The sequence below is a fragment of the Chrysoperla carnea genome, chromosome 2, assembly GCF_905475395.1.
Source record: "Chrysoperla carnea chromosome 2, inChrCarn1.1, whole genome shotgun sequence".
In the NCBI taxonomy this organism is placed as follows: domain Eukaryota; kingdom Metazoa; phylum Arthropoda; class Insecta; order Neuroptera; family Chrysopidae; genus Chrysoperla; species Chrysoperla carnea.
The window spans coordinates 2,136,535-2,149,171 of record NC_058338.1 but is presented as its reverse complement, the minus strand read 5'-3'; the positions used below and the strand labels follow the sequence as shown (position 1 = coordinate 2,149,171).

Here is a 12,637-nt window from a genome sequence, read left to right as displayed (position 1 = left end):
CGTTAGAGATAGAAAAAAAGTTTAAATCAACTTTTGTTTGAAATATTTTTTTTTTAACATCCTTTTTTACCCTTTTGGATGGAAAACAAAACTATGGAATATCTCCTTGGTAACGGGTTCTAAATAACTTGTTGACACACAAAATTTTGTTTTATCGATACACTCTTATCACCAAGGTATACGGTGTAGTCAATACAAAAACGCAATGAAAATTCGCTCAAGAAAAGTATAATAAAAATGTCAAAGGCAACTACGATTAAAGACGTGCTAAAAAATTGGCAAGAAAAAAATCATGGTATCAAATTAGAGAACGCAAAAGAAGTGAACTTACAATTTCAATGGCCACCTATTGAAAAAATGGATAACTCATTTTCAGTCTTGCAAAATTGCGAGTAAGAATCTAAATATGTTTGACTTTTATTAAAAATTTTAATGTACAGGATAGTCCAATTTATAACAGGAGCCAGGTCCCTCTTTTCCACTACAAATCCCTACAATTATCGATGTTTGAGGAACCTTAACTACACTTGTCGAATAACCTTAATAACAGTCTGAGAATACAAAATTTTAAATAATCTAAGATTAATCTTTTAATGCCAGAATACATTATTTTATTTTTTGTAGGAAACTTAGTTTATCCACAAATATGATTGAAAAAATTTCGGGAATTAGTAGTTTAAAAAATTTAAAAATATTATCCGTGCCCAGAAATTATATTAAATCATTTGCAGGCCTGGTAAGTAGTATAAATTCGGATTTAAAACCAACTGATATTTCAGGCATGTGTATTTTCGACTGTATTTTCAAAAAAAAAAATAATTGTTTTCGAGATTAAAATGGATAATTTTTTGTAGGAAAGTTTGGGAGAAACTTTGGAACAATTATGGATATCATATAATTTAATTGAAAAGACCCGTGGAATTGAGAATTTACAGAAATTAAAAGTTTTATACATTAGCAATAATTTAATTAAAGAATGGAAGGAATATGATCGTTTTGCCACTTGTCCCTTATTAGAAGACTTAGTCTTTTCTGGTAAATTCTAACTTTTCTTTAATCAAAATTTTTGAGTACAAGACCTTACTATTATTATGAAGAAATTTTCCAATAGAAGGAACCCTAAACTCGGCCTTGAAACATAACTAAGAACACCCTCCATTAAATTACCTTTGTCTTTTTATAGACTCCTCCAAATTAAACAGATTTTGAAGATCATCTCTTCTTTAGTTGTTTCGGGTACGGAATCCTAAACTATGATGCCACACACACACATAGCGGTCAAACTTATAACACCACTCTTTTTGATTCGGTTTATTTATCTAAATCTTTCATTTTCTAGGAAATCCATTATACGAATCTATAGAATCTGAGAAATATGTATTAGAGGCCATACGACGAATACCCACCTTAAAAAAGGTTGAAGGTGAGCCAGTGGTCGCACCAGACGAAGATGTTTCTATATCAGATGAACAACAAACCTAATTTTTAAATATTTATTGAAATAAAAAATTAATTTTATTAAAATTCTACATAAAATAAAAAAAATTTTATTTAACAATCAACAGAATTACGGTCAAAATCGGTTATAATGACATTGCTTTATAACGACATATTAGATATTAGTAATCGATGGATCCAAAAAACTTAGATAGAAGAACACTTTAAATTAGAAAATTGATTCTCATTAAAAAAAAAACTAACATTTTTTTCGAAAATTGTTTGCTTTCGGAGGAAATATGATTTGAAAAATATCTCATTATTGCGTTTAACCGAAAGAAAACCGCGATTCTTTCAATGTCGTTATAATCGATTTTTGACTGCATAACAGTTTTTTTTTTAAGTTTCTTGATAATTTTCCGTTTTCATATCATTTAAACCTAATTCATCGTTTTGTTCGAACGTACGTTCATAACGAGTGATTTTCAATTGGTCATCCGGTTCATTTGCATCACTTAAGCTCTGTAAAAAAAAAAAAGAATTCAAAAGGGAATATTCCTGTATTTTTTTTATATTTTTAATTCATTGTTTACACCGTTATAACAAAGTAAAAAATATAAATACTGTTTAAAAATGTTGTATTTAAGTGTAAAAAAATATTTAAAATACATTCTAATTTTGAGATATTTAAACGCAGTTTTTTTGGCGCTCTCTGTTGATGACGTATAAGTACGTGATCTGTCAATTGGTGACAGTTCAATGTATAATTTACACTTTAAAAAAATGAATTTACAACACAAAATTTACACTCGTTATCATTAAGTTTTCTAATAAAAAGCCGTAGAATAATATAATTTAATGAAATACCAAATAAAATGTAAGTAATTAATGTGGTTATCTTTCTTTACATACGTGACGTCAAAAAACAAACTGTCTATACATGGTATTTTAACAATTAACTCAGCCAATTGTTTGTTTTCACTTGTTTTATCGGCATATTAGGATTGTGCGTGGATTTCCTTAACAGGGGAGAATACAAAAGGAATTAATATAACTTAAAATACCTGGATGTAACTATTTCCAGCAGGATCATCCAATACAAGCGTAACAGATGTTTTTGATTTTAAAACATCATCCAATCGATTTAAAAATCTATAAAAAAAAATAGAAAAAAATTTATTTAAGATTGTTACGAAGAAAATACAATTTTATGACAAATTTCCACATAAATTGACAGCCAATTATTAATATAATCAGGAGAAAACCTATCCTAAATATGAAGGCATTCCTGTTCTTGGTCCTGTTCTTGGCCAATCATATGTAGTAGCCAACTTAAGTAGACACCCTGTATATATCCTTGTCTATTGTGAGTGACATTTCGTTTATCGACTAACTTCATGGTGGTAACAAAAGACTTTCTAACTTCAATATGTAGTTTTCATGTCATCATGTGCACGCGCATCATAAAAATGCCCTTCATAGCGCGTCTAAAGGAACATAACTTCAAAAAATACTTACTTTTCCATATTATCACCAGCTTTCGGATCTTCGCTATCACCAAACATATGCCCTGACACACCCAATTGTTCTTTAATCGCTGTAACAATACCTTCAACCGTTGTAAAACGACCACCAATTGCATTCGGACCAACTTCCAATTCTAATTCGGGTATTTGTAAGCTGCACGTATCGGATTTTAAAACATCACGTGAGAAATCATCACGACTTGCAATTTTCACTTCAATTCGTACACCTTTCTCTTCGATACCCCCACCACTTTTCACTTCATTTGTTCGATTTCCACAAGTGTCACAGGCAAGTGCCATTATAATTACTTCCTTAAAATGTGGTATATCTACAAAGAAATTAATTTTAGAATATTTATTGAAATAAATACCATACTCGATACTCGAAATAAAATTCTATTTAAAAAAAAATTACAAACAACAGGCTATCATTTCGATAAATATCGATGTTTTGAACCATCATCAGTAGCTAAATTTATTCATATAATACAGAATAAATTTAGCTACTGACAATGGTTGCTTTGCAATCGAAATTATCTCAATTCTTTCAATGTCGTTATAGTTTTTTTTTTATTATATTAAATTTTGGAAAGAAAAAGTAATATTGAGTAAACTAACTTGTAACTTTCATGTTGGCTTGACAGGGTGATCCACAATTATTACAATTAGTTGGTATTTGTAAAACTTCACCCTGTAAATCTTCTAGTGTAAATTCATTTTCTTCAATCGGATGTAATAATTTCGATTCATTCGAATCTTCGCCAACCTATAAATTAATTCTTATAAAATTTCTGAAAAGCGTAGATTTATAGATTTTCATTTGGGTTTTGGAAATTTGGAGGTAACGTATCAGGGCACGACACGTATGCCTTTTTATAGGCAGAACAGAACTCGGCTTTAATTGTATTAAACCACAGGTCCCAGTTACCTTTGTGATTTGTGCTGAAGGTTAGATATTACATTATAAATCTGGGAAGTCCTTTTGCTAGAAAGGACCTAAAGGTCCTCAGTGCCCTCCTTGTGAATAATCTGTCACCCGAGGGCGAGACATCTCCGGGTAAGAGATTTATTTTAAGCAAGTCGAGGCTAGACGCCACGCAGAAAGTCGGGATTGGCGGATACAATGTTTTGAGCCCAAACATTCTAAACCTGACATCTTGCAGATGTATGGAGGTTACATCCTCCTCCATATAGACCCTACAAGTGAAATCATCAGAGATCCCCATGTTATGAAGTTAAATTTTCGACTAATATCGCTATTTGGAATTGAAATATGTGGCGCTGTCTAGTGTTTAATAATATAAGTAAAACAGTTTCATTCAGAGACCCATAGTTTTGTATTATATGATGACTGTGAGTTCTGCAATATGCTGGTATCCTGAAGATGTATAAGAAGTGAATAACTATTTTGTGTTTGGTGTTACTTACCTCATCCGTAGTAAAAATTCCTAATAAATGATTTTGATCTTTGTTACGTTTAAAATGTACAGTTGTCATATTTGGATCTTTAATTGGTGCATTAGGATTCGTTATAAAAGCATTACCAGAAATATCTTCAAGTATCTAAACAAACAAAAATTTATACGGTTTTTTTTTTCCTCCATAATACTTCCATCAAGTTAAGTGAAATTTTATTTATTGTACAGATTGAACGCTTAGGCCTGGCAGTGTATCACGACTACTGCAGGAGCTGTCACAGTGGTGACGAGGAGGTGACAATGTCTCATCTTCTCTGTCACTGTCCAGCTCTTGTCATGAGGTGATGGACTTACTTGAGCCAGCCTCTTATTGACGACCTCTCCGACCTGAAGTCAGTCGGCGTCAAAGCCCTCCTGCTGTTCTTAAACAGCTCCAAATGGTTCATGGAATAGTGGCCGGGGATGGGCCATACCATTTACGTTATCACAACGGACTCTATGATCTAAGTGTGTCCCACTCCAGGACAGCCACTCTAACCTAACCTAACCTAACAGAAAGAAATTTCATCTAGCTTGACGGGACTTATAAGTCTATAAAAATTTTTCATGGATCTTACAATTGTGAATGGAGTTTTAACAGTTTTTAAATCGTTTAATTTTTGTATAAATTGATCAATTTGTTCAGCAACTTCTGGATGTTGAATTCGACGTGTAACTTGATCTTGATTCAATCCGGCTACAGCTCTATCAATAATACCCTCAATTGTTGTTACTTCTAAAAAAAATACGAGCAAAAGTGAAATTCATGGCAAATAATTGGCACGGTTTTCGAAATACGTGACAGAATCCATATATCTAACATCGGTTTCGTAATCAGCGACCAAAAATACCTTCTAGATAACATTTTGAGCCATAATATTTATTTAGTCTTCCGTTTTAGTGGAATTTCGGGTCAAAAATGGCACGACTTTTCGAATACGGGACAAGATTCGTGTAATCTGACATCAGATTCGTATTCAGCGACCAAAAATACCAACTAGATGACAATTTAAAGCCAAAAAAAGGGAATTTTACAAAAATTTGGACTACATATGCACCCCGCTGGGACTTTATGCCCTTTTCAAAAAATTTTACCAGTTACCAGAAACTTATTTGCTAAGTTTTGATTACTGTTTGGACTGAAAGTAATTTTGTAAAAATTTACTCAACACTTACCTCCTTTTTGACTTTGTGCTGGTACTTCAAAATCAACTTCCAAAATTTTGACACTTGTAAAATCACTTTTAACAACTTGACGATTTAAATCACTTACAGCAGTCACTTTAAGTGTAATTCGTATACCACGCTCAGCAATTCGTCCAGCCGATTGGATCTCATTATTTTGAAAACCACAATGTTCACATTTGAAGGACATAATGACAACCTCTTTATAAAATGGAATTTTTGTTAAAAGTAATCGAGTTTGACCCTAAAAACAAACTTCGATTAAAGTTTTTAACACGAATTCGGAATATTGACAAAAAAAATCAATTTAAAATAAATTTCGTTCATTTTGAACTTTGAGTTTCCGAATAAATTTTTGTACAGTATTGTCGAAATTTTTCTTTTACTTACATTTTCTTCACAATTCATGCACATCGATTCGATTACTGTTACCTCAGATTCGACATCGTCTGCATTTAAATCACGAAATATTGGTTTTTTTTGTAATATTCTCGTCCGGATTAGTCATTTTGAGTACTTTTTTTGATAATTTTATTATTTACAACCTAACCTGAAATTTTTTACTTTCAAATTAAACCAGAAACTTTACCAATAACCAGCAGTGTTGCTAACTCTTAAAAAATTACCTTCAACATTTTCAAAACATCATAGTGACGTCAATAGGGTATTATCGTTAGTCAAAAATAAATCATGAAATTTGAAAATGCTAAAATTTATGTAAAAGTATATTTAATTAAATATTCTGATTTCCTGCTTTATACTGCACGCAGTGAGCTATATCTCACGGTACATCTATATATTTAACTTGTGGAGCATAGTAAAATACTATGACTTGTGCTCCACTGCACAAGTCATAGTACTTTACTATGACTTGTGTAGTGGAGCACAAGTCATAGTATTTTACTATGACTTGTGTAGTGGAGCACAAGTCATAGTACTTTACTATGACTTGTGTAGTGGAGCACAAGTCATAGTATTTTACTATGACTTGTGTAGTGGAGCACAAGTCATAGTATTTTACTATGACTTGTGGAGTCTAGCACAAGTCATAGTACTTTACTATGACTTGTGTAGTGGAGCACAAGTCATAGTATTTTACTATGACTTGTGTAGTGGAGCACAAGTCATAGTATTTTACTATGACTTGTGTAATGGAGCACAAGTCATAGTACTTTACTATGACTTGTGTAGTGGAGCACAAGTCATAGTATTTTACTATGACTTGTGTAGTGGAGCACAAGTCATAGTATTTTACTATGACTTGTGTAATGGAGCACAAGTCATAGTATTTTACTATGACTTGTGTAGTGGAGCACAAGTCATAGTATTTTACTATGACTTGTGTAGTGGAGCACAAGTCATAGTATTTTACTATGACTTGTGTAATGGAGCACAAGTCATAGTATTTTACTATGACTTGTGTAGTGGAGCACAAGTCATAGTACTTTACTATGACTTGTGTAGTGGAGCACAAGTCATAGTATTTTACTATGACTTGTGTAGTGGAGCACAAGTCATAGTATTTTACTATGACTTGTGTAGTGGAGCACAAGTCATAGTATTTTACTATGACTTGTGTAGTGGAGCACAAGTCATAGTATTTTACTATGACTTGTGTAGTGGAGCACAAGTCATAGTATTTTACTATGACTTGTGCAGTGGAGCACAAGTCATAGTATTTTACTATGACTTGTGTAGTGGAGCACAAGTCATAGTATTTTACTATGACTTGTGTAGTGGAGCACAAGTCATAGTATTTTACTATGACTTGTGTAGTGGAGCACAAGTCATAGTATTTTACTATGACTTGTGCAGTGGAGCACAAGTCATAGTATTTTACTATGACTTGTGTAGTGGAGCACAAGTCATAGTATTTTACTATGACTTGTGTAGTGGAGCACAAGTCATAGTATTTTACTATGACTTGTGTAGTGGAGCACAAGTCATAGTATTTTACTATGACTTGTGCAGTGGAGCACAAGTCATAGTATTTTACTATGACTTGTGTAGTGGAGCACAAGTCATAGTATTTTACTATGACTTGTGCAGTGGAGCACAAGTCATAGTATTTTACTATGACTTGTGAAGTCTAGCACAAGTCATAGTATTTTACTATGACTTGTGCAGTGGAGCACAAGTCATAGTATTTTACTATGACTTGTGAAGTCTAGCACAAGTCATAGTATTTTACTATGACTTGTGCAGTGGAGCACAAGTCATAGTATTTTACTATGACTTGTGGAGTCTAGCACAAGTCATAGTATTTTACTATGATTTGTGTAGTGGAGCACAAGTCATAGTATTTTACTATGACTTGTGGAGTGGAGCACAAGTCACAGTATTTTACTATGACTTGTGGAGTGGAGCACAAGTCATAGTATTGTACTATGACTTGTGTAGTGGAGCACAAGTCATAGTATTTTACTATGACTTGTGAAGTCTAGCACAAGTCATAGTATTTTACTATGACTTGTGCAGTGGAGCACAAGTCATAGTATTTTACTATGACTTGTGTAGTGGAGCACAAGTCATAGTATTTTACTATGACTTGTGTAATGGAGCACAAGTCATAGTATTTTACTATGACTTGTGTAGTGGAGCACAAGTCATAGTATTTTACTATGACTTGTGTAGTGGAGCACAAGTCATAGTATTTTACTATGACTTGTGTAGTGGAGCACAAGTCATAGTATTTTACTATGACTTGTGTAGTGGAGCACAAGTCATAGTATTTTACTATGACTTGTGTAGTGGAGCACAAGTCATAGTATTTTACTATGACTTGAGTAGTGGAGCACAAGTCATAGTATTTTACTATGACTTGTGTAGTGGAGCACAAGTCATAGTATTTTACTATGACTTGTGTAGTGGAGCACAAGTCATAGTATTTTACTATGACTTGTGCATTGGAGCACAAGTCATAGTATTTTACTATGACTTGTGTAGTGGAGCACAAGTCATAGTATTTTACTATGACTTGTGTAGTGGAGCACAAGTCATAGTATTTTACTATGACTTGTGTAGTGGAGCACAAGTCATAGTATTTTACTATGACTTGTGCAGTGGAGCACAAGTCATAGTATTTTACTATGACTTGTGTAGTGGAGCACAAGTCATAGTATTTTACTATGACTTGTGCAGTGGAGCACAAGTCATAGTATTTTACTATGACTTGTGAAGTCTAGCACAAGTCATAGTATTTTACTATGACTTGTGCAGTGGAGCACAAGTCATAGTATTTTACTATGACTTGTGGAGTCTAGCACAAGTCATAGTATTTTACTATGATTTGTGTAGTGGAGCACAAGTCATAGTATTTTACTATGACTTGTGGAGTGGAGCACAAGTCACAGTATTTTACTATGACTTGTGGAGTGGAGCACAAGTCATAGTATTGTACTATGACTTGTGTAGTGGAGCACAAGTCATAGTATTTTACTATGACTTGTGAAGTCTAGCACAAGTCATAGTATTTTACTATGACTTGTGCAGTGGAGCACAAGTCATAGTATTTTACTATGACTTGTGCAGTGGAGCACAAGTCATAGTGTTTTACTATGACTTGTGTAGTGGAGCACAAGTCATAGTATTTTACTATGACTTGTGCAGTGGAGCACAAGTCATAGTATTTTACTATGACTTGTGTAGTGGAGCACAAGTCATAGTATTTTACTATGACTTGTGTAGTGGAGCACAAGTCATAGTATTTTACTATGACTTGTGCAGTGGAGCACAAGTCATAGTATTTTACTATGACTTGTGCAGTGGAGCACAAGTCATAGTATTTTACTATGACTTGTGTAGTGGAGCACAAGTCATAGTATTTTACTATGACTTGTGTAGTGGAGCACAAGTCATAGTATTTTACTATGACTTGTGTAGTGGAGCACAAGTCATAGTATTTAACTATGACTTGTGTAGTGGAGCACAAGTCATAGTATTTTACTATGACTTGTGAAGTCTAGCACAAGTCATAGTATTTTACTATGACTTGTGCAGTGGAGCACAAGTCATAGTATTTTACTATGACTTGTGAAGTCTAGCACAAGTCATAGTATTTTACTATGACTTGTGCAGTGGAGCACAAGTCATAGTATTTTACTATGACTTGTGGAGTCTAGCACAAGTCATAGTATTTTACTATGACTTGTGCTCCACTGCACAAGTCATAGTAAAATACTATGACTTGTGCTAGACTCCACAATGTCTAGTATGTCTATTTTACTATGTCTTGTGCAGTGGGGCACAAGTCATAGTATTTTACTATGACTTGTGTAGTGGAGCACAAGTCATAGTATTTTACTATGACTTGTGCAGTGGAGCACAAGTCATAGTATTTTACTATGACTTGTGCAGTGGAGCACAAGTCATAGTATTGTACTATGACTTGTGTAGTGGAGCACAAGTCATAGTATTTTACTATGACTTGTGAAGTCTAGCACAAGTCATAGCATTTTACTATGACTTGTGCAGTGGAGCACAAGTCATAGTATTTTACTATGACTTGTGTAGTGGAGCACAAGTCATAGTATTTTACTATGACTTGTGCAGTGGAGCACAAGTCATAGTATTTTACTATGACTTGTGCAGTGGAGCACAAGTCATAGTATTTTACTATGACTTGTGTAGTGGAGCACAAGTCATAGTATTTTACTATGACTTGTGTAGTGGAGCACAAGTCATAGTATTTTACTATGACTTGTGTAGTGGAGCACAAGCCATTGTATTTTACTATGACTTGTGTAGTGGAGCACAAGTCATAGTATTTTACTATGACTTGTGTAGTGGAGCACAAGTCATTGTATTTTACTATGACTTGTGTAGTGGAGCACAAGTCATAGTATTTTACTATGACTTGTGTAGTGGAGCACAAGTCATAGTATTTTACTATGACTTGTGTAGTGGAGCACAAGTCATAGTATTTTACTATGACTTGTGTAGTGGAGCACAAATCATAGTATTTTACTATGACTTGTGTAGTGGAGCACAAGTCATAGTATTTTACTATGACTTGTGGAGTCTAGCACAAGTCATAGTATTTTACTATGACTTGTGTAGTGGAGCACAAGTCATAGTATTTTACTATGACTTGTGAAGTCTAGCACAAGTCATAGTATTTTACTATGACTTGTGCAGTGGAGCACAAGTCATAGTATTTTACTATGACTTGTGGAGTCTAGCACAAGTCATAGTATTTTACTATGACTTGTGCAGTGGAGCACAAGTCATAGTATTTTACTATGTCTTGTGCAGTGGAGCACAAGTCATAGTATTTTACTATGACTTGTGTAGTGGAGCACAAGTCATAGTATTTTACTATGACTTGTGTAGTGGAGCACAAGTCATAGTATTTTACTATGACTTGTGCAGTGGAGCACAAGTCATAGTATTTTACTATGACTTGTGTAGTGGAGCACAAGTCATAGTATTTTACTATGACTTGTGAAGTCTAGCACAAGTCATAGTATTTTACTATGACTTGTGTAGTGGAGCACAAGTCATAGTATTTTACTATGACTTGTGTAGTGGAGCACAAGTCATAGTATTTTACTATGACTTGTGTAGTGGAGCACAAGTCATAGTATTTTACTATGACTTGTGAAGTCTAGCACAAGTCATAGTATTTTACTATGACTTGTGCAGTGGAGCACAAGTCATAGTATTTTACTATGACTTGTGGAGTCTAGCACAAGTCATAGTATTTTACTATGACTTGTGCAGTGGAGCACAAGTCATAGTATTTTACTATGTCTTGTGCAGTGGAGCACAAGTCATAGTATTTTACTATGACTTGTGAAGTCTAGCACAAGTCATAGTATTTTACTATGACTTGTGCAGTGGAGCACAAGTCATAGTATTTTACTATGACTTGTGGAGTCTAGCACAAGTCATAGTATTTTACTATGACTTGTGTAGTGGAGCACAAGTCATAGTATTTTACTATGACTTGTGAAGTCTAGCACAAGTCATAGTATTTTACTATGACTTGTGCAGTGGAGCACAAGTCATAGTATTTTACTATGACTTGTGTAGGGGAGCACAAGTCATAGTATTTTACTATGACTTGTGAAGTCTAGCACAAGTCATAGTATTTTACTATGACTTGTGTAGTGGAGCACAAGTCATAGTATTTTACTATGACTTGTGTAGTGGAGCACAAGTCATAGTATTTTACTATGACTTGTGTAGTGGAGCACAAGTCATAGTATTTTACTATGACTTGTGAAGTCTAGCACAAGTCATAGTATTTTACTATGACTTGTGCAGTGGAGCACAAGTCATAGTATTTTACTATGACTTGTGGAGTCTAGCACAAGTCATAGTATTTTACTATGACTTGTGCAGTGGAGCACAAGTCATAGTATTTTACTATGTCTTGTGCAGTGGAGCACAAGTCATAATATTTTACTATGACTTGTGGAGTCTAGCACAAGTCATAGTATTTTACTATGACTTGTGCAGTGGAGCACAAGTCATAGTATTTTACTATGTCTTGTGCAGTGGAGCACAAGTCATAGTATTTTACTATGACTTGTGTAGTGGAGCACAAGTCATAGTATTTTACTATGACTTGTGTAGTGGAGCACAAGTCATAGTATTTTACTATGACTTGTGGAGTGGAGCACAAGTCACAGTATTTTACTATGACTTGTGGAGTGGAGCACAAGTCATAGTATTGTACTATGACTTGTGGAGCACAAGTCACATAGCTCACTGCGTGCAGTATAAAGCAATTTCAAGTCTTACAAGTTCTATCTAGACGTATACAGTCTATTATGACATACCGTGTGCGGTTTAAAACCTCGCACGGCTTGAAAATCTCTGTCTAAACGCATACCGTGTGTTATAGCTTACCGTGTGAGGTATAGAACCATTCACGGCCTAATAATCCCAATATAAACGCATACCGTGTGTTATAGCTTACCGTGTGCGGTTAAAAACCTCGCACGGCTTGAAAATCTCTGTATAAACGCATACCGTGTGTTATAGCTTACCGTGTGCGGTTAAAAACCTCGTACGGCAAAAAATCTC

At 34.2% G+C, this 12,637-nt stretch overlaps 2 protein-coding genes across 2 annotated transcripts; one reads left to right on the top strand and one right to left on the bottom strand.

Moving 5' to 3' along the window:
• Positions 1-237: 237 nt before the first annotated feature.
• On the top strand, positions 238-1,482 carry LOC123294167 (dynein axonemal light chain 1). The gene is made up of 4 exons (XM_044875270.1): positions 238-392; positions 625-736; positions 855-1,035; positions 1,340-1,482. The coding sequence occupies exons 1-4, from the start codon at positions 238-240 to the stop codon at positions 1,480-1,482; spliced, it is 591 nt and encodes a 196-aa protein (XP_044731205.1).
• A 241-nt stretch (positions 1,483-1,723) lies between these two features.
• LOC123294166 (zinc finger protein ZPR1) lies at positions 1,724-12,480 on the bottom strand. The gene is made up of 9 exons (XM_044875269.1): positions 12,461-12,480; positions 5,996-6,095; positions 5,597-5,849; positions 4,999-5,156; positions 4,392-4,526; positions 3,582-3,729; positions 2,956-3,292; positions 2,502-2,589; positions 1,724-1,959 (listed from the first exon to the last, which is right to left on the bottom strand). Exons 1-9 carry the CDS (start codon positions 12,478-12,480, stop codon positions 1,837-1,839), a joined length of 1,362 nt encoding a protein of 453 aa, XP_044731204.1. The 3' UTR covers positions 1,724-1,836.
• Positions 12,481-12,637: the final 157 nt, after the last annotated feature.

Excerpts from the sequence above, each read along its gene's own strand:
- LOC123294167 (XM_044875270.1), top strand. The coding sequence starts at position 238 with ATGTCAAAGGCAACTACGATTAAAGACGTGCTAAAAAATTGGCAAGAA. Across the intron at positions 393-624 it reads TCAGTCTTGCAAAATTGCGA|GAAACTTAGTTTATCCACAA; the intron begins GTAAGAATCTAA and ends TATTTTTTGTAG. Across the intron at positions 1,036-1,339 it reads AGAAGACTTAGTCTTTTCTG|GAAATCCATTATACGAATCT; the intron begins GTAAATTCTAAC and ends TTCATTTTCTAG.
- LOC123294166 (XM_044875269.1), bottom strand. The coding sequence starts at position 12,480 with ATGGTTCTATACCTCACACG. Across the intron at positions 3,730-4,391 it reads GAATTTTTACTACGGATGAG|GTTGGCGAAGATTCGAATGA; the intron begins GTAAGTAACACC and ends ATTAATTTATAG. Across the intron at positions 3,293-3,581 it reads AGCCAACATGAAAGTTACAA|ATATACCACATTTTAAGGAA; the intron begins GTTAGTTTACTC and ends ATTTCTTTGTAG.